Source organism: Bemisia tabaci, chromosome 6 (genome assembly GCF_918797505.1).
Source record: "Bemisia tabaci chromosome 6, PGI_BMITA_v3".
NCBI classification, from domain to species: Eukaryota; Metazoa; Arthropoda; class Insecta; order Hemiptera; family Aleyrodidae; genus Bemisia; species Bemisia tabaci.
The window spans coordinates 50,156,054-50,182,011 of NC_092798.1; the positions used below are offsets into that span (position 1 = coordinate 50,156,054).

Sequence of the window (25,958 nt, forward strand, 5' to 3'; positions counted from 1 at the left end):
AAAACTGTAAAAGTACTGATTTTTGACCAGCCTGTTTTAGTAGACACCCTATACTTGCGCAAATTTTCGTTTCATGAGCCCACGATGAGATTTGACTCCTCGATTGTAGCATTCCATAAATCCACCGAAGCAACATTTCAAAAATTGAGTGAGAGATTGCGATTTGTCATCGTCCGCCAAAATTAAATTCTATTCGAATGAGTTTCTTGCCTCCGGATATCATGAGACTTTTTAACGTTGCACTGAGGTTTTAGCGGACGGTAGCAAAATCTCCAATACTGTCCAGCGGGCCGATTATTGAAATTGATAGACAAAGCTATAGACAAAGACGACAAAAGGGATTTGGAGGGAACCTATTGGTGGAAGCGGGTGGTGGCAATGGACATAGGAGGTAGGTAATGGACTGACTAACGGCAACCCACCAAAGACCCGACAGTTAGTCCATCATTTTCTTCCTTAGTCTATAAGAACCAACCATGTCAACCAATAGGATCGCTCTATACTCCCTATGTCTTCTTTGTCTATCGCTTTGTCTATCAGTTTCAATAATCGGCCCGCAGACGACTCGTGAGTCAAACCTCAAACGTCCGTTCGTCCGTCACGGAAAGAATATTGGACGTATTTCTATCGAACAGATTTATGTGCAGGTGAGAAATATGGGGTGTGCTCTAGAGAGCTGGATAAGAAACAATGTGGTCAGTGGGCGTGATTCCTTTTGAAGAATTGGAAAAGCGGGATTTTAAATTGAGCAAACAGAACTATGTGCCAACTGAATGCGGGATATATGAGCCGCGGGCATGGCTCGAGAGCGTTGTGGACAGGGCTCATGAGTTAATGACCACTACGACTACTACGAGGACCACGACGACCGACGGCATCCATCTCTGTTGACGTCACTGGCGCTTTATTATTCTCATTCACTCCTACGGCCAGAGAACTGACGAGCACACCACACATTTCTCACTGTATTGTTTGGATCCAATGGAGATGTTGCATGTGTGAGGAATTTGCGATTTGACTTTTGATCTAAAAGTTCGCGAGAAACACGATGGTGTCACTGGTTTTCTCTGAAATCAACTCCCAAGCTCAAAGAAAGCTCTCAAGTTGAGGCCAAAACGGAGGGGATATCCCACGCTATCCTGAGAGTCCACCTCTACATCAAGACGAACTCTACATGCAAAGATACGGAGCAAATACATTAGCAGTGAAGCCGTGTTTTCAGTTTTAGAGTCTCCAAATAAAGTGGCAGCCCTGTCAATGTATTTGCTCCCTATCTTTGCATGGAGAGTGTCTTGGTGCAGAGGTGGACTCTCAGGGTTGGGTGGGATATCCCCTCCATTTTGGCCTCACTGTGAGAGCTTTTTTTGAGCTTGGGAGTTGATTTCAGAGAAAACCAGTGGCACCATCGTTTCTTGCGAACTTTTTCATAAGAATCAATGGTCAAATCGCAAATCCCTCACACATGCAACATGTCCATTCGATATAATGGAGAATCCCTGTGATGACGTCGCCACTAATAGCGTCTATTGCCCCCTATCCTCCCAGAGATCATCTGGCAAATAGCACTTCCTAATCTCCTCCTCCACTCCTTGTCGCCAGCCTTTCACAGGACGTCGACGCCGTCGCCTTCCGGAAGGAACCCAATCGAAAAGTTGCTTGGGCAACGCTTTTCTTTTTCCCGCCAAAATGCCGGCCGGTCGGCTCGGCACAGGTGAGAAGCGTTAAGCCGGTACCGTTGACTCTTTGCTCCAGTTCTCACGGCAAAATATTGACGAAATCCGGATGTGGGGCGCGTAAACTTCGTGAAAACTGTGTCATAGCCACTCGTAGCGGAAGTCGAGTCGCGCGCGCGTCTTGGACGAGACATGAATTATTTATCATCGCCCAACTCCAATTGTTTCGCGTCGGCCGTGTGAGAACCGAGGAGTGAAGAGATAATCGGCGCTAAGCCCCTCGCATCATCTCGGCTTATCAGATAACGTCTGATAATGAACCGCTAGCGGCCTCGGTGCCGAATTGTAACAATTGATAATTGGAAACATGCCTCCGGATTTTATTCGTTTCCTTTGATTATAGTTAGAGATTAAATTGATCGCACCAATAGGAAAATCGGCGAGTGAATTTTCTGTCAGTCTCGATCTGAGTTCGGCAATTTCACCAAAAATGCGAATTCTATTGTATAACCGACCGCGGCCCTTCCCGAATTGTAACAATTGGACGACATTTTGCAATAAGGAGTCACTATTTCTGGCTCATTTCAGAAACAGCATATCGACGGGACAAGTCCGCAATCACGTATCTCGTTTGCGGTTTTATCGGCAGCACAAAAAAAATTTCAGAGAAATCGGACAGCTTCGTTGAACAAAGTCTCTGTAAAATAAATGAAGTGGCCGCGGAAATTTTGAAACATCACATGGCGCTTGTGATACCATGGCCAGAAGGTGACGAATTGTCAGTTCAAATCTCAAAATGACCGCATCATATCACATGACGCGTTTCCTCAATTTAAACTACAACAGCAAAGAAACCACTTCAGACATTTGTGGAGCAGATAAGAGATCGGATGTTTTACAAGATGTGATTCCTTTGTTATTCAGTTTTTGAGGACGTGATAACTATGATAACGGACATTTTCAATTCCGCGTCGTGCTATCAAAGCGAAGTATTTAATAAATCACAAGTTAATCATTAACCTTAGTTAGAAGCGAGAGGCTAAAAATCACATTTTTCGAGACAAATTGCCATGCAATGAAACCAATTCCATACACCATCCCCTCCATGCTCTTATCGTGATGTGTGAGCTATGTTGAGTAAGAAACAACTTTTCGTCTACCTGAGGCAGAGTTATACATATGCACAAAAGCCCCTGTCAAGAACTATCGAGGAGGTTTGATAACATTTCGTAGCGGTAGACATTATTTCTGCTGACCTAGGGACATGCTGAAAAATTTAATCGGAAAAGCAAGTGAACTTCGTACATGTGAAATTTAACTTTCTGTCTCCGCTCCGAGTTTATATCACGCAATTATCAGTATTCGGGAGAAAAAACAATAGATGAATTGCCTGACTCTATTTTATGACGAATTGTAAGCCGACAAGTATCTTCATTGAACGTGGGAATTCAGAATCATCAAAAAAGCGGCCTCTAACTCCGAATTTGGGCAACCAAAAACTGAAACTGATAAAACGACAAAAAGTTTGACCGCACTGCCCTTAAAATGACGTGAAAATCTGAGGAGCTCTCGCAATTCGTGTCCTATACGTGTTTCGTGATACTGATTTACGAAAAAATAAAAAATCTCATTCCATTTCACCCCTCATTTAAATCTGATTTGTAGTCATTCTTGCTCTTGATTATTCACGTCAACAACGGTTGGAAAGCGAAGCAGTTCAGGAACATAGCCTCTCATCGTAATAGAACTCTCTCTACGCAACTCAACGCTATGTGAATAAGGTATCAAGAATTGCGACAGCTGTTTCCGTCTAAACACATAGGAATCGTTGAGATTTTTAGTCGAGTCTCCTTCAAACTAATGAATATGCAACTTTGCGACAGTAGTGCCTAAATAGTCTTCGCCGAGAATCGCGAAGGGGCTTCAACGGATTATGTTCCTTTAAGTAGCCCCTTGAACTTTTAACGGTAACTATTCAGACGTCGCTGTCGTGGGGTTGCATATTCGTCATTTTGAAGGAAATTTTCGCGTATCCGATTCATCTCATCTAATAATCAATTGCTGCCGCGAGTTTCGATTTCATGCGGATTTTCACTGAAAGCTTAGATTGCTGGAAGTTACAAAGACAATGGGGCTCTCTTCAAATCGTCGGCAAATATTATCATCGTGCCAGTATATGCTGTACTTTCGTCGAGCGCAACTCGCCATAATATAACATCTCCCTCAAATTCAGCCGAGGCTTCCGATATTAACGTACATTATCTATAGGCTGATTATTGAAATTGATAGACAAGCGATGGACAAATAAGGCAGAGAGGAAATGAAGCGATCCTATTGGTGGACGCGGGTGGTTGTTACAGACTAAAGGGAAAATGATCGACTAACTATGGGATCTCTCGTGGGTTGCCGTTAGTTAGTCAATTGTCTACCTTCTTTGTCCATTGCAACCACCCGCCTCCACCAATAGATCCCTCTGTTTCCCTTTTGTCATCTTTGTCTACAGCTTTGTCTATCTATTTCAACAGTCAACCCGCTGTTTCACATATAAATTCCTGCTTTCTGGGGCTCTGGAAATCGAGTTACGTCTTTACGCCACAGGAAGGCCCGCAGAAAGTTTCTGCACCCCTGCGTTTGACTCATGGTCCACACCAAAATTCACCCTTATCTCCAAAATCTTCATTTAATCTGAATTTCAGAAGATTTTAATAGTCTCGCATTGGTTCCACGGAAAAAATTAAATTGCTGATTTAACAATTAAAATTGCTACAACAAGTGACTGCAATATTTCAACGTAGATTTCACAACACAAAAATACTACTTTAACCACTATTGTAAGGTAATTTAACCACGGGGGTGGTTAAAGTAGCATTTTTTTGTTGTGAAATCTACGTTGAAATATTGCAGTCACTTTTTTTCAGCAATTTAATTTTTTCCGTGTTCTTTTTTAACATTTTTTTTTTCAATTTCAACCCATTATCCAAGTCCTTGTCTTTTAATCCCTAAAATTTTTCTTTTCCGTGTATCGTCTCCATCCGACTCCAAAATTCTAAGTCGAAGGAGGAGTTCCGGTCGACATTAATCCGCTCATGCTCGATCGGAGACGATAGCGAGCGAGCGGGTGCTGTGGCGCGGCGGTCGGGAGTTGGGAGTCGGGCCGTTCTCGAAATCGAAGCGGTTTTAGCGAACGGATCGTGACCGTAGACTGGTTTCATTGCGTCCACGTCGCATCCAGTCGGCTGGACGTCGATCGTCTTCGTGGCGGCGCACAGAGGAACGAGCTGAAGGAAGAAGTCAGACATGAAGTTTTTGTCTAAAATTTCAAATTTTGATGTTTATTTCGTCTCAAATTCAATTTCCAGGGTTGTTTCTGAAAGGAAATTTCACGAAAAACCGAAAGAACGACTCTTAAACTTTTTTGACCCACATTTTCGCAAATATAAGCTTTCAAAGTTTCCCGGATGTCTAGTGGCCTGGAAAACCGGATAATGTCAGGGATTTTTTTTTCTTTTTTTTTTTGTCAATAAAATTAGAGAAAATGTCAGGGAATCTGCAAGAATTTGGCATGTCAGGGAATTTTATTTGGCAAGCGATTTTTGTGTCAGGGAAACGTCACGGACAACGAAAACTACGGATTTTTCGGAAAACGTTTCGCGAATTTTACTCTCGCGGACATCTCCACCAAAATTCCACCAGAATTTCTGCTGATGTCTTTTAAACTTTAAAAGAGGGGGGGAAATATCTTGCATAAGTTTAGGCACCATATATTTTGCTCCACTTATTACAGTTTACTCCTAAAACGTGAAAAAAAGTATCATTTACATCTAATCAGTTCAGACGTGTCAAAAATTTGGAATGTTTTCCTTTTTGTCAGGGAATTACTTTTTTCCGTATGTCAAGGAATTTCAAATTTTTCAAGTTTTTGGCCGATTTTGTCTGGGAAATGTCAGGAAATTTCATTTTTGAAAATTGCTAGACACCCTGTTCCGGATTTTGTCCGACTCCTCCTGCTGATCCGGTCCAGTGTGCGGCGTCCCGTTCCCGTTGTATCGTATCCCGAGCCCGAAGCCGAAGCTCATCCGAGAACTGAAATTGCGACCTGCATCGTGACAACGCCGAGTTGCGAATCTCGCCACCGATGTTGCCGCTTCCTGCGAGTAAATTCGCATTTTTATAAGGGATCCAGAAATCGTTGCTCCTTTGGCGTAAGGGCGAAACTCGATTTCCGCATGAGCCCCAGATAGCATGGATTTATATGTAAAACAGGGCTCACGTAGAAATTGAGCTATGCCCTTAGGTCAGATGAGCGACGAAATGAAATGAGATACCGCAGTCTATTTAAAACTGGGATCGGAGATTTTTGGAAATTTGGACTTCATTTTGCAATTGAGAACTAAGTACAATACCTGAATCATTTGTAAAAGCACTTAATCTGCTTATTGAAACCAATGGCACAAACCTTGTTGCTTTAGAAACAATTTTTTTAAAGTAACAATTTGCCGTCACTTTAGTGAGCTGGGAATCGTAGTTCCTAATGGCAAAATGTAATACACTTGCTCAACTCCTCTGGAATTCCACAAAAATTGGGATTTCATCCTGCTTTTGTGCGTGGTGCATTTGTGTTCAGGACTTGGAAATCCCGGGAAAGACAGGGAATTCAGCCGGGAATCGGTCTTCAGAACCAATAATTCCTGCTCTTTCCCCTCTGTCAATACCTTCTCATATTAGTTTTCCAATCCCCATTTTTCCAAATTTTGTTCAAGGTCTTTTTATTCAATTTGAAATGTAATTTCTCTATTTTTCAATCTCATGAAGTCTCTTTTTCGTTCCAAATCCATGCTCTGCCTGGAGCTTCTTATTGGTGGGCTGAGCTCGGCTGTCCCCAATCATGTCGATCAAGTCATCATCATTAAGATGCCAACTTATGGATAAGGGAGTCAAGTAACGGATTTGAATCGAAAAAAGGATCTCTGAGATTGAAAAATAGAGGAATGAATGTATATTGAATTAAAAGAGCTTAAGAAACATTTGGGAAATGGGAACTGGGAAACTATGGGAAGGCTCTGAAAGTTTCCGAAAACCATTTCGTCCAAAAAATTGACGATCCATGTTGAATCATGGCGTGACAGAATAACCCTAAACATGAATAAAATCAATTAATTTGCGCCTTTAACTCCAGGGTTCCCAGCGGTCTGGAAGCGCCACTTGTATGCAACAAAAATTTGAATGATTGATTTTATTCTCGTAAAGTTTTCAAATGTCAACATTGTTCCGGATTAAATTAACCTGATTGGAAAAGTCTGCTCAACTGCCCTGAGAGTTCTTAGAACTGCAGACAAATTTATAAATTTCATTAAATTGTGCAACACAGCAATAATTTTATGAAATTTTACATCTCTGGATGGGACTCTTACAACAGCGGGAGATTTACTATCGAGATTTGGTTCCGTCACCTCTAGTTAAAAGTTACAAGGCACTCTAGAATTGTTGCAATTCAGCCAGAGTGCGGGGGTGCAAAGTAAACCTTATTTCGCGATCCACGGATAGCAACGAACGTGAAAGTGGTACAAATCTTGAGCCGTAAGGCATTTTTCATAAACGGCGACTCTCTTTTCTTCTTTTAACCTTTTTTTCTTCCTTTTTATTGCTTTGTAAAGAGAGGGCGAAGTGGAAATGTTTGTGAGCCTTCCGTGAGACAAAAGCGCAAGATCCCAAAAAAATGGTCTGCATTTCAGAACTTTTTGTAGCTTTGGACTATGTTTTCCTGTATGTTGGAATTATCGATGTTAGTGTCGGAGACAGGAATGTGCCTTGTGCTCAGAGACAACGAGAGACGCGCGCAATTTAAGCCCTAATTTCGTGAATAAACCTATGTTTGGTAAACTTGTTTAGTTCATGAAGTCATCTTAAGCTCATCCACCTAGCAGGTGAGATGGCTGTTGTTCCCAGAATGTTGCCCCCTATAATTCCATAAAGAAGTGGTGAACCTCCGAAAGTAAAAGTTACCATTTCTCATTATGAGGCTAGTAAAGGATCTCTCACTGTCTCTGCTCTTGCTTTCAAAGATGGAAATTAAGGCCGGTGTAAACTGATAGGCCTCAATTTCACCAAAAATTTGTCGTATTTGACCAGAATTAGCGTAACTTTACTTTATTTCTTCAAATTTGTGATTACCGTATTTGGTTACAGAAAAACTAAGCCAATGTCTTTGAACTGGCCGTGAACTTCCTATAGGTGAAAACCGTGCTCACAAAAATTGCAGGCACAATGTTGCTTGGATTTGTTGTTTTAAACTAATGAAACATGAAGAGAAATTAGTCAATGTCTGATTCGGTTAAGCTGATTTTGGTCAACGAGTCTGACTGTTCTTTTTTGATAGGCGGAAAGACAAATCGGTAACCTGCCATATTTGGAGGCTGAATCTGTGTCTGACAAGTAAATAAAAGTCACTTGACTTTCTCTGATCAAGGATCCCCCCAGTAAAGTTACTACTGCATTTTAGTCCCGAACAGGGTGTTGATGGGAATTTTTGCTTTCCTCTAAACACACGTGACGACAGACAGAGGTGCAGAAAGTTTCAAAACACCTCGGGCGCTATGCCTCATGGCAAGGTTTCCGATCTTTTCCTCGAAAAATTGACGCTTTATGGCAAAATATCAAATTGATCTGCAAAATTTACGATTTTCTCTCCTTATTTGATGTGTTGAGAAAGAAAGAAATCTGTTTTAAAAAATGTCTCACGCCCCTAGATTTGTGTCACTTCTGCCGTCATCCACGGATCGCAAGATCTGGCATTTTTGCATTATCCCTGCTTGCGAGCATCAACCTCAGCACTAATGGTCATGGGTAGAAGAAAAATGTCATGTAACTTCATCAAAAGAGAATGGCGAGGGATCATGAGATTTTGAGAAATTTCATGGCATATTTTTTCAAAACTTTTAGAATGGACTCTGTATACGCTCGCTTAGAATCGTTAAAATCTTAATTTCGAAAGGATGTGTATCGACATTAACCACTTTTGGACCCACACTGAATTTCCACAACTCTACCATTTCTTCGCTTATTGAAGGTAGGTGGTTCTCGATATATTACGGAATGCATTTATGACTGTCTGTCCGGCTCCATGTAGCTTGCAGTATCGCTGCTTTTCGCGGTCCCCCAATCCAATCCCCTCATCTCCCCATGGCGCTAGTTCGTTGATGAATCCTATTTGGTCCTTCAGTCTCTTTCGGTTGGAATACTGGCGAAACAAGTTTTCAGCGATTTCGCAAATCATGCTAGTTTTGCGAGTTTGCGGGGTTATTTGCCGAAAAATCCGCGGTTTCCGTCAAAATCAGCCTCCTGATTGAGGTTTAGGCCAATATCAGACCCAAAACAGGCCCGACATGACCAACTCTTGCTGCATTCCGTAAAATGTAGCTCTCTCAATAAGCAAAAAATCATCGAATTGAGAAACCCACCTAGAGTGAACCCGAAAACGGTCCTAATTGATATCCCTCCTTTGATTTTTGATTGCATTTGTTGATCGAACAATCATACAGTGAGCAAAAAAAAATCGTAGAGTTGAGGAAATTCAGCTTGAAAGCTAGGGTGGGCCCAAAAATGGCGCTTATTGACACTTATCCTTTTTGGAAAAAAAAAATACCTAAAGTATGCAACCCGCATTCAAACACACACAAATGCAGAAAAAGCTTGCTAAGTCGACGCACGGTTAAGACAAAACCCCGCTTAAGCCAATTTTTTTTTCTTTTTTTTGGCCCCTAGAAACGTCCGTGAGGTTGAGTGGAGAATCGGTTAAGACGAATTACCGCTTTAGGCGAATTTTTTTTTCGCTCCCTACACGATTACCCTGGTAAAAATTGGCAGTAGAATGTGTGTTCCAAAATACTATAGACCTAAAGCCGGCTGTAAGATTTCCAATAGCTTCTGTAGCCGGCTGTACAATTTCTTATAGCCTTTTATGGCCGATGGCGATTAAGCAACAGCCAGACGATAAAGTTTATGCTAAACGTTACTAATTACGGATACTAGGACTTAGCTAGTTTTTGGACTACCGCTCTCTTTTTGTGCCGTAGTATCTTGATATATTTTGCGAGGAAAGCTCCGTACTTTTGAAGGATGCCTGTCATTCTTAATATGTTGGAGCGCCTTCAATTTCTTATGATACTGTGCAATACCTCTGGTGTGAAATAGTTGCTTCAGACGCCGTGGCACGCTGCGGCGAGGCGAGGCAGGCAGAGAGCGCGAAACGCGCATTGGCGCCTACAAACCTAACAGGGATACTTCACGCATTGCGCAATGCGTGAAGTATCCCTGTTAGGTTTGTAGGCGCCAGTGCGTCGCCGCTCCGCTTTGTGTTAGGCTCTAATATTTAATCTCGCGGAGTCAGCGTTTTTCAACTCATGATTTGAAATGTTTGCTCACTCTGTATGGACTATTCTCATTTTAATTGATGAAAAAAAATATGTTTTAAAGGAAAATATAATGTGTGTTTCGTAAATATTAAGGTAGTTCCGTATCAAACTTAATGATTTCCAAAGCACACGAATTTCTACACAATTTCTTATAGCCTTTTATAGCCAATGGCGATAAAGTGTAAAGCCCGGCGATAGGAACTATAGCCCGACTGTATACTTTTTTATAGCTTCGTATAGCCCGGCTATATGATTTGCTCCGCTTTCTACAGTCAGCTATATGATTTTCAATAGCCATCTTTAGTCGGCTATAAGAACTCCTATGGTATTTTGAAACGCAGCTCCTATCGCCAATTTTTACCAGGGTTGACTCAGCGAGCTTTCACTGAAGAAGGAACTCACAATTTTTACAAATGCAATCGTGAAAAGGAACCGGTATTTTTCAATATCTTTCATAAATATCTGAAATTTCATGAAATATTTCACGTGAAATCTCAATATTTTATTTCTCATGGAATGTTGTCACCCTGCACGGTGCCCCTGAACTCACTTTAAATGCGACTTTGTTGTACATCAAAAATTCAAGTTGGAGGTTGTAGTGGGGTACTCCCTGATGGGTTTTTGGGCAATTTCGAAATAGGTTGTCGGAGCTCCTCGAAAAATAATCGCATTTTTGTGGTTTTTTAGGGGTAAAATAGCAAAATTGGCCTCGGGGCGACAAATTAAACCCCCTCTCCCTCATCCTTGCCTTGACCGATCTGAATTTTTAGTATGTTTTTACCTGGTATAAGATGGGACTTTTCTGAAATTTTCATGCCCATACAAATTTTTTTGCTCCCGCGGCAGCGTTGCCAAGTTGCGGACTCCAAAATATCGAATTTAATGATAAAATGAAGGTTTCGGAGTGTGATTTCCATTCAAAATCAAAAATTCAAATTGTAAGTTGTAGTAGGGTACTGCCTGATGGGGTTTTGGCCAATTTCGAAGTAGAGTGTTTGAGATTTTTGAAAAATAATCGAATTTTTGCGGTTTTTTAAGGGTAAAATAGCACACTGAGCACGGGGCGGCAAGTTAAACCTTTTCTCTCTCATCCTTGCCGTGACCGATCTGAACTTTTAGTATGTATTAACCTGGTATAAGATGTGACTTTTCTGAAATTTTCATGCCCATACAAAATTTTTTGCCCCCCGCGGCAGCGTTGCCAAGTTGCGGACTCAAAAATATCGAATTTGATGATAAAATGAAGGTTTCGAGGTGTGATTTCCTCCAAAATTTCACGAAAAATGTGCAATCTGAGAGTTTTCGATAAGAAAAGGCATATTTGAACAATTTAGAGTTGCAGTGTTGCCAGCTTTCGATTTAAAATTCGTCAAAATGACCCAAATCGCGTTGCAACCTCAAGCGCTGGATTTTTATTTCGTTCAGAATTGGTTATTACGGTTCTTCTGTACTCTATGCATTTAGGTACCATGAAAATTATGCCATTACTTACTTGATGGGTGCAGCTAACTCAAAAAGAGAGGCCGGATAAAGCGATGAGTCGGGGGAAAACGAGCGGTTCGGGTTGACAGAAAGTTCTTAAATCTACTCCATCTCCAGAAAGTAGAATTTGAGAACTTTCTCCCACCCCCCAAACCTTATTCCTGTTGCAGTCAATCCTTTGAACATCTTATCTGAAATTTTTCCCCCGAATTTTTCCCAAAAACATGAAAAAAAAAACACAAATAAAATGGGTGGATAACAACGATTCAAATAACGCTATGAAGTCCCTGAATTCGACCTCCTCTCATACAGCGGATTGGATAGTTCGAATCCAGAAGACTTCTTACTGTAAAGAAAATACCTTCGACAATTTAAAGAATAAAAAAATTACAAAAGATCACAATAAATTTGAGTAATGTTGAAAATAAACTCCCTCATAAAAAAAAAAATAAACTAGATGACGAAATTAAAAATGCTTTGTAAATTTTTGGTTGTATAAGACATGTTTGACATTCCGAAAAATAAAATATTTCTGGACTAAATAAGGAAACATACCATTCATGGCAAACTCTGTTGCATGAGATTCCAGATGATCAAGAGGCCTCTTGAATTTAGATGGACTCCATCAGGTTTGTTCCGATCATAAAAAGTCATAATTTCGTCATCTAGTTTATTTTTTTTTTGTGTTTTTGGGAAAAATTCGGGGGCAAAATTTCAGATAAGATGTTCAAAGGATTGACTGCAACAGGAATAAGGTTTGGGGGGTGGGAGAAAGTTCTCAAATTCTACTTTCTGGAGATGGAGTAGATTTAAGAACTTTCTGTCAACCCGAACCGCTCGTTTTCCCCCGACTCATCGCTTTATCCGGCCTCTCTTTTTGAGTTAGCTGCACCCATCAAGTAAGTAATGGCATAATTTTCATGGTACCTAAATGCATAGAGTACAGAAGAACCGTAATAACCAATTCTGAACGAAATAAAAATCCAGCGCTTGAGGTTGCAACGCGATTTGGGTCATTTTGACGAATTTTAAATCGAAAGCTGGCAACACTGCAACTCTAAATTGTTCAAATATGCCTTTACTTATCGAAAACTCTCAGATTGCACATTTTTCGTGAAATTTTGGAGGAAATCACACCTCGAAACCTTCATTTTATCATCAAATTCGATATTTTTGAGTCCGCAACTTGGCAACGCTGCCGCGGGGGGCAAAAAATTTTGTATGGGCATGAAAATTTCAGAAAAGTCACATCTTATACCAGGTTAATACATACTAAAAGTTCAGATCGGTCACGGCAAGGATGAGAGAGAAAAGGTTTAACTTGCCGCCCCGTGCTCAGTGTGCTATTTTACCCTTAAAAAACCGCAAAAATTCGATTATTTTTCAAAAATCTCAAACACTCTACTTCGAAATTGGCCAAAACCCCATCAGGCAGTACCCTACTACAACTTACAATTTGAATTTTTGATTTTGAATGGAAATCACACTCCGAAACCTTCATTTTATCATTAAATTCGATATTTTGGAGTCCGCAACTTGGCAACGCTGCCGCGGGAGCAAAAAAATTTGTATGGGCATGAAAATTTCAGAAAAGTCCCATCTTATACCAGGTAAAAACATACTAAAAATTCAGATCGGTCAAGGCAAGGATGAGGGAGAGGGGGTTTAATTTGTCGCCCCGAGGCCAATTTTGCTATTTTACCCCTAAAAAACCACAAAAATGCGATTATTTTTCGAGGAGCTCCGACAACCTATTTCGAAATTGCCCAAAAACCCATCAGGGAGTACCCCACTACAACCTCCAACTTGAATTTTTGATGTACAACAAAGTCGCATTTAAAGTGAGTTCAGGGGCACCGTGCCTGTTTTCATGGTCGCCCGGGCGGCCGGGAGCCGAAGGGCGGTTCACACCGGCGGGTGCAGCGCAGCGCGGCGCGGCGCGCGCGACCGGCGGCGCTGGGTTCCGCGTGCGTGCGGCAAGTCGAGCCACGTCGAACGCAACAATCAACAGTTATTACGGGCGAGCCACATGAGACACGACGACACGCGGAACGAACGCCAAATGTCCCGTCGCCGTCGCGTCATTTTTGTTTACGACTCCATCGAGCGTTCGTCGTCTCGGCTTCGGTCTCGGATCACGATCCGCCCGACCCGACCTTCACCGCCGAGTTTTCCGCTTTTCCACGCCCCCGCACTCCACGCATTTCCGCTTCCCGCCCCCCTTCAATTGACGCCCCGCGTGATGGTGTTGGGGGCTGTCTGGTGGTGTCTCGTGTCTGGGAGTGTGGTGTGAGGTCATCTGGCGCTGGGGGCGCCGCAGTGCTCCCATTTTATTTTACCGAAAATTCCGGAGTTCGTTCCCAGAATTCATTCCGATTTTCCCAAGTTCCAAGGAAAATTCCGATTTTTTCAAAATGCCGGGGAAAAATTCCGACTTACGCTCGGATTTAGTTCCTAAGATCATCCAATTTGATCACAATCTCATCCAATTTTTTTTTTTTTTTTTTTGAATCTGCAAATTTGATCAAAATATCATCCGATTTGATTTAAAAAAATCTTCCAATTTGATCAATCAATTCAATTGGTCACCGTAGCGTAGACCTCGAAATTTCGAGAAAATCCGAATACAGCCGAAAATTCCGGGAATTTCGAAGATTCCGTGAAAAGTTCCGAAATTTTGAATTAATCTCGGGAAAGGGCAGCACTGGGACGCTAACGTGGGGCGTTTCACTGCACAGTAACCCTCTACCAAACTTCTTTTCTCAGTGTAACCGAAAAACTCGCGCGAAATTTTGGCATGGTCATGTGCAGAGAATGACAGATGATAGGTCGCTGAAAAAAGCCCCAGAGTGGACTCCTTCTGAGAGGAGACGAGGGGGAAGTCCGGTGAACGGATGGCAGCAAGAGTTTCAGCGGAAATCCCAGAAATGAGAATTTCCCAAAAATGCTCCCAAGAACTCTCGCCTAAAATTCATCCCGGCGGGCTTACTGTTGAAATCGATAGACAAAGCGTTAGACAAAGAAGACAAAGGAAGTATGGAGCGATCCGATTGGTTGAAATGGCTTGTTCCGTAGTCGTAGGTCGAAAATGATGGACTAAATGTAGGATCTCTCGTGAGTTGCCGTTAGTTAGTCTATTATCTACCTTCATGTCGTCCATCGCAGCAACCTGTTTCCTCCAATAGGATCCCTCCGTACCCCGTTTGTCTTCTTTCTCCATAGCTTTGTCAATCAATTTCAACAATCAGCCCGCAGAAAGCATGGATTTATAAGTACCGATTATTGAAATTGATAGACAAAGCTATAGAGAGAGAAGACATAGAGGAAAATGGAGTGAGCCTATCGGTCAAAACCGGTGGTTGTTGTGGACTACTTACTGACAGCCTACTCACAGGTCTCTCGTGGGTTGCCGTTCGTCAGTTTTTTACTTACCTCCTTCGTTTTTTGGAATTACCCGCATTTACCAATTTGCTCTATTTTCCCTTCGTATTCTTTGTCTAAAGCTTTGTCTATCAATTTCAACAATCAGTCCGATGTCCATGTAGGATTCGACAAGGGGAGAGTCTATTTCCCGGGAATGAGAACTTTCCCAGAAAGGCTCTCGGTGACTCCCGCCTGAAATTCACCCTCCCGAGAAATCTAATGGAGAGATTAATTTTCATTATTAAAAAAAGAAATTTACCCCATTGTCCCCATTTGTCAATCGATTTCTCGAATGAAGCTATTTAAAATTGATGCGTGGGGCACTCTGTTAGTTTTGCAACCCTGGATGAAAGGTGTTCAGAGCTAGGTAGACTGCATGATCCATCGGAACGTGACGTCTCGTAAAACTCTCCACTCTCCCGTCGTCGGTAGCACGCAAACCTGCGCAGGTGGTTGAACAAAGTGTGCAGAGGAGATCGCACGGAAGAAAAATAACAACCGTCGCATTGTTAAATTGGACGCAGCGTTAGCGTAAGATCCGATTTGCTCGGAGAACCATTACAGCCAATCAAAAGCTAGTTCCTCTCTTTGCCACCCTCAAATTGGGCAGTCGTGAACGCAGAGAGAGCTTGGGACTGATCTGCCGTGCTAACGAAAAACGTCGTATGAACGTTCGTCAGTTGCCAAATTTCCTGAAATTAAATACGGATTTTCAGGAAAATTCCTGAATATTTTCCGTTAAATTTTTCAGAGAATATTCTTTGTAATTAGATTTAAATTATCTGACAATTTCGAGATAATATATTCATCAGATTCCTCAAAAATAAACATTACCTAGAGGAAATCTAGCAACTCTCGAATTTTCATACGGCGTTTTACCTTAGCATGGTAGTGATAGACTTCATTTTGAAATTAGGAATTACAATTTCTGGCCATGGCCGGATTTACTTACTTGCCGCCCATGGGCCGCCTGTATTTTGCCGCCCTCTTTTCATTCATTTTGACATCAATAAAAACCATCAAGTGAACGTGCCGGAGGGAGAAGGGTGCATAAGACGCGTTCACTCGTGTTGGACACATTTTTTGCGTAAACCCTGTCAACACTACTAGCAAAAGTTCACGGAATTTCGCGCGAAAGTTCAGTTCCGTAAACCTATCTCTGTGGAAACAAGGCCTTTCATTTGTAAGAAATGAACTAAAAAATTAAGAAAGAACAAACATAAATGTGGCTTTTTAATTTTAACTTCCGCCGCCATGCCATGCCGCGCTGACCACACTGTATTTGGCGCAATGCGTGAAGTATTCATGCAGTCTCGTAGGCGCCAATATGTGTTACATGCCGACCGCCGCGTCGAGGGCTTCTCCTTCTCATCTCAAGTCCTCGTCATCATTTCTCTTTGCGCCGCGCCGCTCCAGGCCAAATTACGTGTTTGGTTTCTCTCTTAACTCAACTAATAAAAGGTGCGCAGTCTTTTGTATCACCGAAATACGACAAAATTAGAATTTAATGAACTCTCAGGAAATGAGAGATTTTGTCACCTTTTCTTGTTTGTAATTTTTTTCTGAGTCCGATTTTTTTGTACCTACATTTAAAAAAATTGCAAAATTTGCCGTCCCATAATTTTGCCGCCATGGGCCGCGCCTCATGTGGCCACCCCCCTAATTTCGGTCCTGCTTCTGGCTCATCTGTAAAATCACTTATGTGTATGGGTGTAACGAATGGCTTATACGTTGTTATCATGCTAAGCCAGAAATTGTAGCTCCCAATCGCACACTGAGAAAAAATTACGGGCTTTATAGACATACCGTCCGTTCCGGGCTCAGAGGCTGGAAGTTCCGGGTGCTGGAGCCGTAGCTTCGACTGATCTGGTGCTGCGCCCGGAACTCTCGGCCTCTGAGTCCGGAACGCGGACGGTGTGTCTATATAGCCCGTAAGTACGGCCTCCACGGCCGGAGTTTTCTTTAGTGCAAATTATTATCGAGATACACTTCTCCAATGGAATTTCCTCTCGGATAAGCATCACATGAAATCAGTCTATCCTCGTGAGCAGTGTTCGAAACTCATCTTTGAGTTTTAGGAGCCATGTGGCGCATCAAGCCCAATTTTCTGGCGCCATTGAAGATTTTTTAGGCGCCATTGAAGATTTTTTAGGAGCCAAATTGACTTTTTGCCTCTACATTACGTCGCATTTCAGTGAAAAGTTAGACGCAAGATGTTATATTCACAGAACCAGTAAGTAGCTGTAATTTGGGGAAGACAAAAGCACTAAGAATGAAATCGTGAAGAATAGAAAAAGCTTTCATTTGTAGTGCTGAAAATTCCGAGTTTTTTTAATTCAAATAAATTTGTTTTCTTTCTTTATGTGACTTCCTATGAAAATCCAGATCATGGGGCAATTTTTAGGGGCCACGTTGGCGCAGAGCTTTCATTTTTTAGGCGCCATGGCCGATGTTTTAGGCGCATTTGGCGCGTTGGCGCCTGTGAGTTTCGAACACTGCTCGTGAGAACTTAGCGGCGAGGAGAGGGGGGGGGGGGTCAAAAAATCGGCAAAAGTGCATTACATAACATTTGAACGGCCTCTAAGGCATCCGTTTCGGGTTTCAGGAACGTAGTGTTCCCGTGCTAATAAGCGTTTGAAAGCCACAGTTGATCAGCCGCGAACATGGGCGTTGGATTGGATTTGTCGATCAGGCGTGTTTTCGCTTTGATCGTTGTATCTATTGTGCGAGGACGAAGGCCGCCGGAGTTCCGGAGCTTTTGTGGAGCGCCTCTTTTATGCTCCCGCGCTAAGGAAAAACGCCGTACGAGCCTTCACGCGTTGCCAAATTTCCTTTAGTAAGTCACGAATTTTCGTGGAATTTAAACATTTTCCCTCCAGTTTTTCAGATAATTTTGTTCGCAATTTCATCTAAAGTTTCTGAAAATCTCAGGGAGAAATGGACCGTGTTAAACAGAAAGGAACCAAGCTACAGCAGCTATTGCTAAATTTAATTGGCTTATTTAATTTTTTTCATGATAACAGTTGTGCGGATTTTCGTGCAAATTTCAGTGAATTTTCTCCACAGTACGAAGCAAATTCCTTCAAATTTTTAAAGGAATTCGCACAAACGTTTTCTCGTAAAAAATTAAATTGCCCAGTTAAAATTGGCAATAGCTGATGTAGCTTGGTTCCTTTTTGTTAAACGCAGTCCAAATATCCATAGCTTTCTTCAAAAATCGAAATTTTATCGAAGGAAATTCGGCAACTCTTGAATGTTGATACGGCGTTTTTCCTAAGCACGGCAGTATGGCCGTCGTCGGTAGAAACGAGCAATAACTGCACACGAAAAGCGAAAGCACTCGACGATCGCGCTTCGAACCGCGCCTCCGACGAAAAGGCGCATCCACAAGTCGAGATGAGCCCTGGAAAGCATTGAAGCGTACGGACGACAGGGTTCATTGCAGAGTTTAGTCACGTCCTTATGTCAGGAGGGCACCGAATTAAGAACGAAGCCCTCGCGAGTAGCAGGGACTTCAGAAAATGAGGCATCGTTTTAAGGTTTCGTGTTGACGAACTCGATGCGCGTGCGGCGCACAGCGGATCGAGCCAATAGGAAAGGTCGGACACAATTTGGAAACTTCAAGAGCTTATAACTCCATTCATACAGAATTCTGAGGCTCTGAAAGCGGTTCCATTGGTTTCCCCGTGAAATTTTCTTCTAAAAGCACCCCTTGAAATTCAAAATGTGACGAAATGAACATCAAAATTTGCAGTTTCGGTCAAAAATTTCACGTCCGGCCTCTCTAATTGACTTGATCCAATGTGCGGCGCACCGTGGCCCAATACGTTTTTTTCCAGACAAAAGGAAGGAGCTATATTTCAACGTTGCAAAATAACACAAAAATATCATCGTAATTAAGACTCGGTACGGAGAGTGTATTCGATCGACAGGAATCCATCGGAAAATGAAAACGTGAATCGATCGACATGAATCCTCGACACCGAGTCGATCGACCAATTATTACAAGAACGGTGTCGATTCGATCGACATGAATCGATCGAAAAACGAAGACGTGAATCAATTGACACCGATTCGATCGACATTTAATTTTAAAAAAAAAAACCGCGTTGATTCGATCAAAAAATGAAAAAACGAATCTATTGATAAAATTCGATCGATTCACGGGTTTGTCGATCCATTCACGACTTTTGTCTATCGATTCACGTTTTCGTTTTTCGATCGATCCATGTCGATCGAATCCATACGCTCCCTAGGTACGACCTGAAATCCGTTTTATGAGCATTGTAAGAGTTACGCATCTTTTCCCCGTGTTCACTCCCATTTAAGTTGAGTCGCCTAGCGAGGCATTAGTCTCGCCGATTCTCATTGAGTCATGCTCAGTGTTCTGCTCTCCCATCGCTAAATGCGTCTAAAAATTTGGCTTCGGCGCCTGAAAATTGGGGAGCTGGGTCATCGTGGCGCCTAAAAAAGTTGACGCATCCCGTCAATTTTTTCTAACCCGCAATTTCACGCGCCATGACGCATTTGCAAAATGTTATTTTTGCTCCTAAAAAATTGTAGACGGCTCCTAAAAACTGAGTTTTCCGGCCGAAGTTGCTCCTACAATTTTAAGGGGAAATCAATATAAAAATATAAGAAATATATAAAAATTAGAAATTTAAAGTCAAAAAGTACTAATATTTCTCTGATACGCATTATTCCAATAGTTTTGGTTTCTATAGGACGTATGTATGCTAAAAGGAACTATGTGCATAGGATTTACGTGAGACATTGTTCTTTTTAGCATGAATACGTCCTATCAATCCAGATATATCAGTTTCTGTAGGACGTATGTATGCTAAAAGGAACTATGTGCATAGGATTTGCGTGATACATACTTCTTTTTAGCATAAATACGTCCTATTAATCCAGCTGATATATGATAATTATTTAGATCTAACTAGTTTATAGAACATTAATATGTGAAATTAAAGATAATTCAAAGAAGTTTTTAGATTATTTAGATCATAATTACCCATTTTAAAAAGGTGAAGGTGTTTTTTGACGGTTGTCGTTTAACCACCGAACGACTCATGTTCAGTGTCCCCCTAAATCCACGTTCTAGACCACCGTGCGGTGCTCGAATTAAAAATTGAGAGCCCTCGTGTGTGTCGTGTCGATGGCATGCGCGACGCATTATTTCATTTAAGTCCTCGAGTCATCCATATTCCGTCGCCCCTCTATTCCGTTCCGTGCTCAACACGACCGCAAGGAAGTGCCTCTAGTTGTTGAAGTTTTGTCAGCCGCACTGAAAAATTGGGGCTGAAGGTTAAGAACGTACGATCCTTACTGCTGAAAGTTTGCCAAATGTTCAGTGGCATTGTTTTGTTGCGGGAGAGGGGTGGGAGGAGAGGATAGCAACTGTTTACCATGGCCGATCTCATCAGGTTGAAGGCTAGACGTGGTCTATGACAGAAATTTCGATGCGCCTGAAATAATTGTCCCTCACCTTCATTGGATTACGTGATGAGCAGTAGCGGTCAAATGCGGCCATTTTCAAGAAGTTTCCGAACATCTAATGCACATGGGATTGCTAAGTTGTAGCGCGCTGGAAACTTGAAAGCGCCGGTTTTGGCCGATCTTGAGCGTAAAAGCCCAACTTTGCGACGATCATAACTCGAAATAGGTGGGTCGTATGGAAAAAACGTATGCTACCTTTTTAATAGGAAATTTTATACACTGGAAAAAAACACATTGGATCTAGAGTGCAGACTCTTAAAAACATTGACAAGAAAAAATACTCTTGATTCAATCAGATTCAAGCTTAAATCAAGAACCAAGCCTCTTAATTTGAGCGGATCTCCTTCTGATTTAAGCAAAAATCTGATTAAATCAAGAGTATTTTTTCTTATCAATGTTTTCAGGAGTCTGGACTCTAGATCCAATGTGTTTTTTTTCCAGTGTAAGTTTTATTTTTGCACTGAGGTATTTTGACGAAACAAATGACTTTTTTACCGACTTTTAGGCCGAAAACCGAAAAAATAGCGATTTTAGGCCTGAAGAGCTAAGATGGCGGCTAAAGCTTCACTTCAGGAATGGTGAAGAATTATCCCTTCTTCAATGACCGTCACAATACGTCTTTTAAAAAAATGTCCAGCTTTCCAGCATTTAATTCAATATTCATTCCCTTGGTGCCTGGCCTATAAAAAGATGACTGTGGTTACTCGATTCCTGATCACGTCGACGCATTTCTGTCAAACGGAACTATGTGCATTCATGATTATGACGTAAGCCCTGTTATGCACATATTCTTATGGGTCTCAGGGCTCATGTCTTAATGCACATAGTTCCGTTCGATAGAAATGCGTCCACATATCGACGATGAAACTCCCAAACCACGTTGCGGTATTTTCAAACCACCGATCCTATTTTATTTTCTTTTTAAGAAGAACAAGTCAGCATTATCCCTCGGAGTTTTTCAGAATTCACCTCGCACAGAGAAGGAAAATCATAAAGGATTGGCTCAAGTTGGACTCGCTGACGTTGAGTCGTTTTTCATCATAAAAATGAAGTATCTCAGGAAGTCTGCAACGTCGCCGATCGATATACGTGGTTTGGAAATTTTACCGTTGATATCAGCGGTGAGACGTGAATGATCGATTATCGATTTTTCCCCTCTTGAAGCCATCGGACAGAATCGATTATTACAGTGTTCGTTGTATATCGATCCTTTCCCATATGTTTAAATGACAGATCAATCGATGTATCGCAAAGCGCGCCACGCCACTGGTTGATTTGTACCGCAATTGAAATAGAAACGCGGCACGTACCATTTTGGGGGAAATTATGAGTTGGGAGTAGTTTTGAATTCAACTAGTCGTAGATTTTCTCCTGGCAAAATTCAAAGCCAAAAAATTAAGATTTTGAACGTGAAGGGATCGTTCTTTCGTTGAGTCTTGTGGAGGGATGAAACCTTAAACCTCCTGTTCTCAGTTGAAGCCTGGAGCGACTTCAGAGCCGGATTAAGGATAACGCATGAAAAGCGACTCCACAACAGTGGCGTGGCGTGCTTTGCGATTTATCCATTGATCTGCCATTTAAACCTATGACAAAGGGTCGATAAACAGGGTGTTCGCAACGAACACCTTTCTAATCGATTCTTTACCATAGCTTCAAATGGAAAAATATCGATAATCGATCATTCTCGCCTCGTTACTGCTCCACAGAGTGCCACCATAGCAAGGGCTAAATGAGAGGAAAGAAAAAAGATGAAACACGGAAGAAAAAATGAGAAGAGCGTAACCGGATCGCATTTAGCAAAAAGCAACCAGCGCGATCGCAGTGTGTTCTAAACTGTGCAACTTCTTCTTTTCCTTTCAAAATACTTAATATAGGTATTCATAGTATTCTAATTTAAAAAATGATTTTTCTTTAAAATTAAACATTTTTTGGTAGGATGAGAAAACTCTTTGCTATTCTGGGAGTTTTCCCCTTTTTTTTCAGATAATTATGAAGAAGCAACATTTTTACAACACTGTATTCACGCTGGTTCCTTTTTGCTAAATGAGAACTAACTTCACTGCACAATGCTCCGCTCTATGCTGCCAACGAGGGGTAGCCCAGATTCGGGAGAAAAGTTCAAAAAACAGATTACATCTCTTCTATCTTCGGCGGTGCTGCCCACGGAGCCCTTGATGCACTATCTCAAGTGGATCGCATTTTGCAAAAAGGAACCACGAGCGTTACAATGTTGCTAGGATTGTGCGACTTTTTGCAATAAAATTACTGGAATAATGCAACAAATTAAATTGACACATGTAATTTTCGTATTGATTTCATTGTTTCTTGGGGTAAAGATAAAACTTGTTGAGCTGATTAGTTTATACTGTAAAATGAGTCGCACACTCTCAGGGACTTTGGAAGTCTCTTGGTTCCTTTTTGCAAAATCCAATCCAATCAAGACAAACGGAAACCACAAATAATATGGAAATAGAGCAGGATAAAGGACGCATGTTAATAACGGCGCAGAGATACAACTACTCATGCTTGATGGATGTCCGTGTTGCATCTGCAAAATTGAAGGCGCGAGGCGTGAATTTGCAACACTCCGCTCCATGCTGGCAAAGAGGCGTCGCTCAGATCCGGGAAAAGTGTTAAAAAACGAGGTCCGAACACGTCTCTTTTATCTTCGGCTGCGTTGACACTCAATCGTTTTCTTTTCTTTTCAATTCAGTGTCTGGTTCTTTTTTTGGGATGTATTTGTAGACCTACATCTGAAGCTCATATGTACCAGCCCCATACAACCGCCCGGACATGTGTTTTTAGCAAGCCTTGGGTCAATTTGACCCGGTGTGGGCATCCAAATATTAAGATGGAAGGGAAATATGTTTTGCAAGCCCTTTGATGTAGAGAAAATTAAATGCATCTTTAGTTGCTCACCCTTTCTCATCTTTAAGTCAGTCTTTTTTGGGAAAATAAATCAGTAATTTTTCGAGAATGATAACAGAATTATTAATTAATCCAATGGAAATAATTGATCTACTATTGCAGTGCAATGTGAGAGAATATTCTCCTATGCCAGAACATTGATATTAGAAAATATTCAATTCTAACAAATCTTCTGACATTTATCAATTCTTAATCATTGTCCTTATCATTTTGTTTTCTTCTTATGTTTCAGGCAAATTCCAGATCATGGAAACACAGCTGAAATCATTCTAACTGTGCTGCATCATAACATTTTTGGCATTGATGAATTTTTAGGTTGTGTCACCATTCCATTAGCTGAATTAGATGTTTACGAATGGCCAAAAAATAGGTGAGAACAGCTTACGATATTTTTAAAACTTCGCACAGTGCGGAATCCCATCGACAAAAATCGAAAATTGACTTTCAAATTTTCCAAATATTGTTTTGATATTGGTGATCAGGACAATTTTTCTGACACGAGAGTATACTTTTTTTATTTCCCTCCAAGAACCCGCTTAAATGTGGAATTGAAGTGAAGATTAACTCGATTGGAAAGGAACTGCCCCCTAAAAAATACACAGTAAGTATTTAATTTCTCGACTTGAGATCAAATTTTCTTGATAATTTGGGATATTCCTGTGGGTGGTTAACATTTTCCCATTCTGTGGATACCCAACTTCAATCCTGCCAAAGAACTTTGCCGACTTTTTGCGACTATCGGAGATATTTGCATTTAAAAATTTGTTAAAATCGGTTATTTGTAAAATGTCACGTCCGGTTAGTCGGGGGATGTCTCCCACTCCAAGTGCATTTTTACCGAGGAGTTAAGGTTTTTATAAACTAAGTATAGATCCAAAGTTATAGACTGGTTAACATTGTCTTTTTTAAATGTTTTGCTATTTTGCTTTGAATTTTCAACTGATTTTATCAAATTTTGGTTTCAGGTGGCTGAAACTGCGCGACAAGCCAGGAAAAGATAAGGACAAGGATCGAGGGGAACTAGAGGTCAAAGTTGGTTTCACAGTCAAAGGAGAAAATGAACTGATCAAAAAAGAAAAACATCGTTCCTCGCTAGGACAAATTTCACACACAGCCTCTACTTTAGGTAGGCTTAGCTTCTACATTCACAAAAATTGCAAACCTGAAGTAACTTTTCCAGATGATTTGAACAGTCATGTACTTTGAGCATCGTCGGAAATAAAACAAGCATGTTGTTTTGATTACTAGGTGTTGTTGGAAATGTAATTAAGATCATAATATCTGTTACTCAGATTTCAAAAAAAATGTACTGTATCAGGAAAGCAGAAAGTATTTCTTTGCTTATTTTATACATGTTTATAAAGTCTGCAATAAGGTGAAAACATGCATTGACAAGAGAAAAATGGAAGGAACTGTCAATCCAGCTTGTAGCTAAGGATCTGTAAGATTTATCCACTCCTACTCTTTCATTTTTCTCCAAAAAAAATCTTTTTTTATTAAAATTCATAGCATAGTCGGAAATTCTCTCCATTAATCTTACCTTATGCTGTGTGACCTTATATTCTGGATCTCAAACGGTTGCTTTCTCGCCTTTTCAGACGTATCTAAGAATTCCTTCCTCTTAAAATGCAATAAAATTTTAGTGACTGTTTTATCCGCTTCTCTCTCCCATCATGCCTTGGATAATGTTTTGAAGCTCTTCATTTAATTTTTTTATAAAACTTTGCCCATACTATTTTCTCGAGTTGTTATGATATCATTTTTCCTTATTCTTTCTTTCTTTTTTTAGGAGGAAGTTTGATTAGTCTCAGTAGTGTTGATAAAAAATCATTCAAAAAATTGGCAAAATCAATTGGTAAGTAACTGAAATAGAATTGAATTTTCCATTTAGAACTTAAATATTGAAATCTTGCTTGAGAATTTTATATTTCAGCTTCCAGTGGTTAGTTTCGTTGGAGGAATAACTTTGGTAAAATTATTGTAATTATTATATACTTTCTTTCATTTAATCCTTCCATTGTCGAATTCCAATTCGAATATTTCAATGTGGAAGGTAACGCATTCTATATTTTAATCTAGAGGCGTTGATGAAATAACATCAGAACCTTCATGGAAAGTCACTTCACTCATCTCCAGAGAAGGGCTGTCTTCTTTTTCACCAGACCTACTCAGTGAAAGTCTATTTTACAATTATGTCCAGCAGTCTATTGACTCTGGAGATTATGCAGATGCGTGAAAGTTGATAGAATTCTTTCTCAAATGGAAATTACTGAGTGGCCGGAACATTGGGGTTTCAATTTTTTTATTTGAAAAATACTGTATGTTTAAAATATATTAGAAAAATCGACTTTGCTAAAATAGACATGGACAAATGGAAAATACCACATGATAACATCAATGAACGGCATATTTTCTCTTCTTCAATGCTCTTTTTTCTATTTTCCACTCATAAATATGTTGAAAATAATCCTGTAAACTTATTAAACCAGGGGTTCTCAACCTTTTTAAGCTGCAGAATACTTTTTTGGCAAGCACAGAG

At 40.9% G+C, this 25,958-nt stretch overlaps 1 protein-coding gene across 1 annotated transcript in view; it reads left to right on the top strand.

The window, feature by feature from the left end:
- Rip11 (Rab11 interacting protein) overlaps positions 1–25,958 on the top strand; it is a gene marked incomplete in the record, with an annotated part of 44,020 nt that overhangs the window by 13,688 nt on the left and 4,374 nt on the right. The window contains 3 exon segments of the mRNA XM_072301848.1: positions 23,652–23,789; positions 24,385–24,545; positions 25,209–25,274. Coding sequence (XP_072157949.1) covers positions 23,652–23,789; positions 24,385–24,545; positions 25,209–25,274 — 365 coding nt within the window.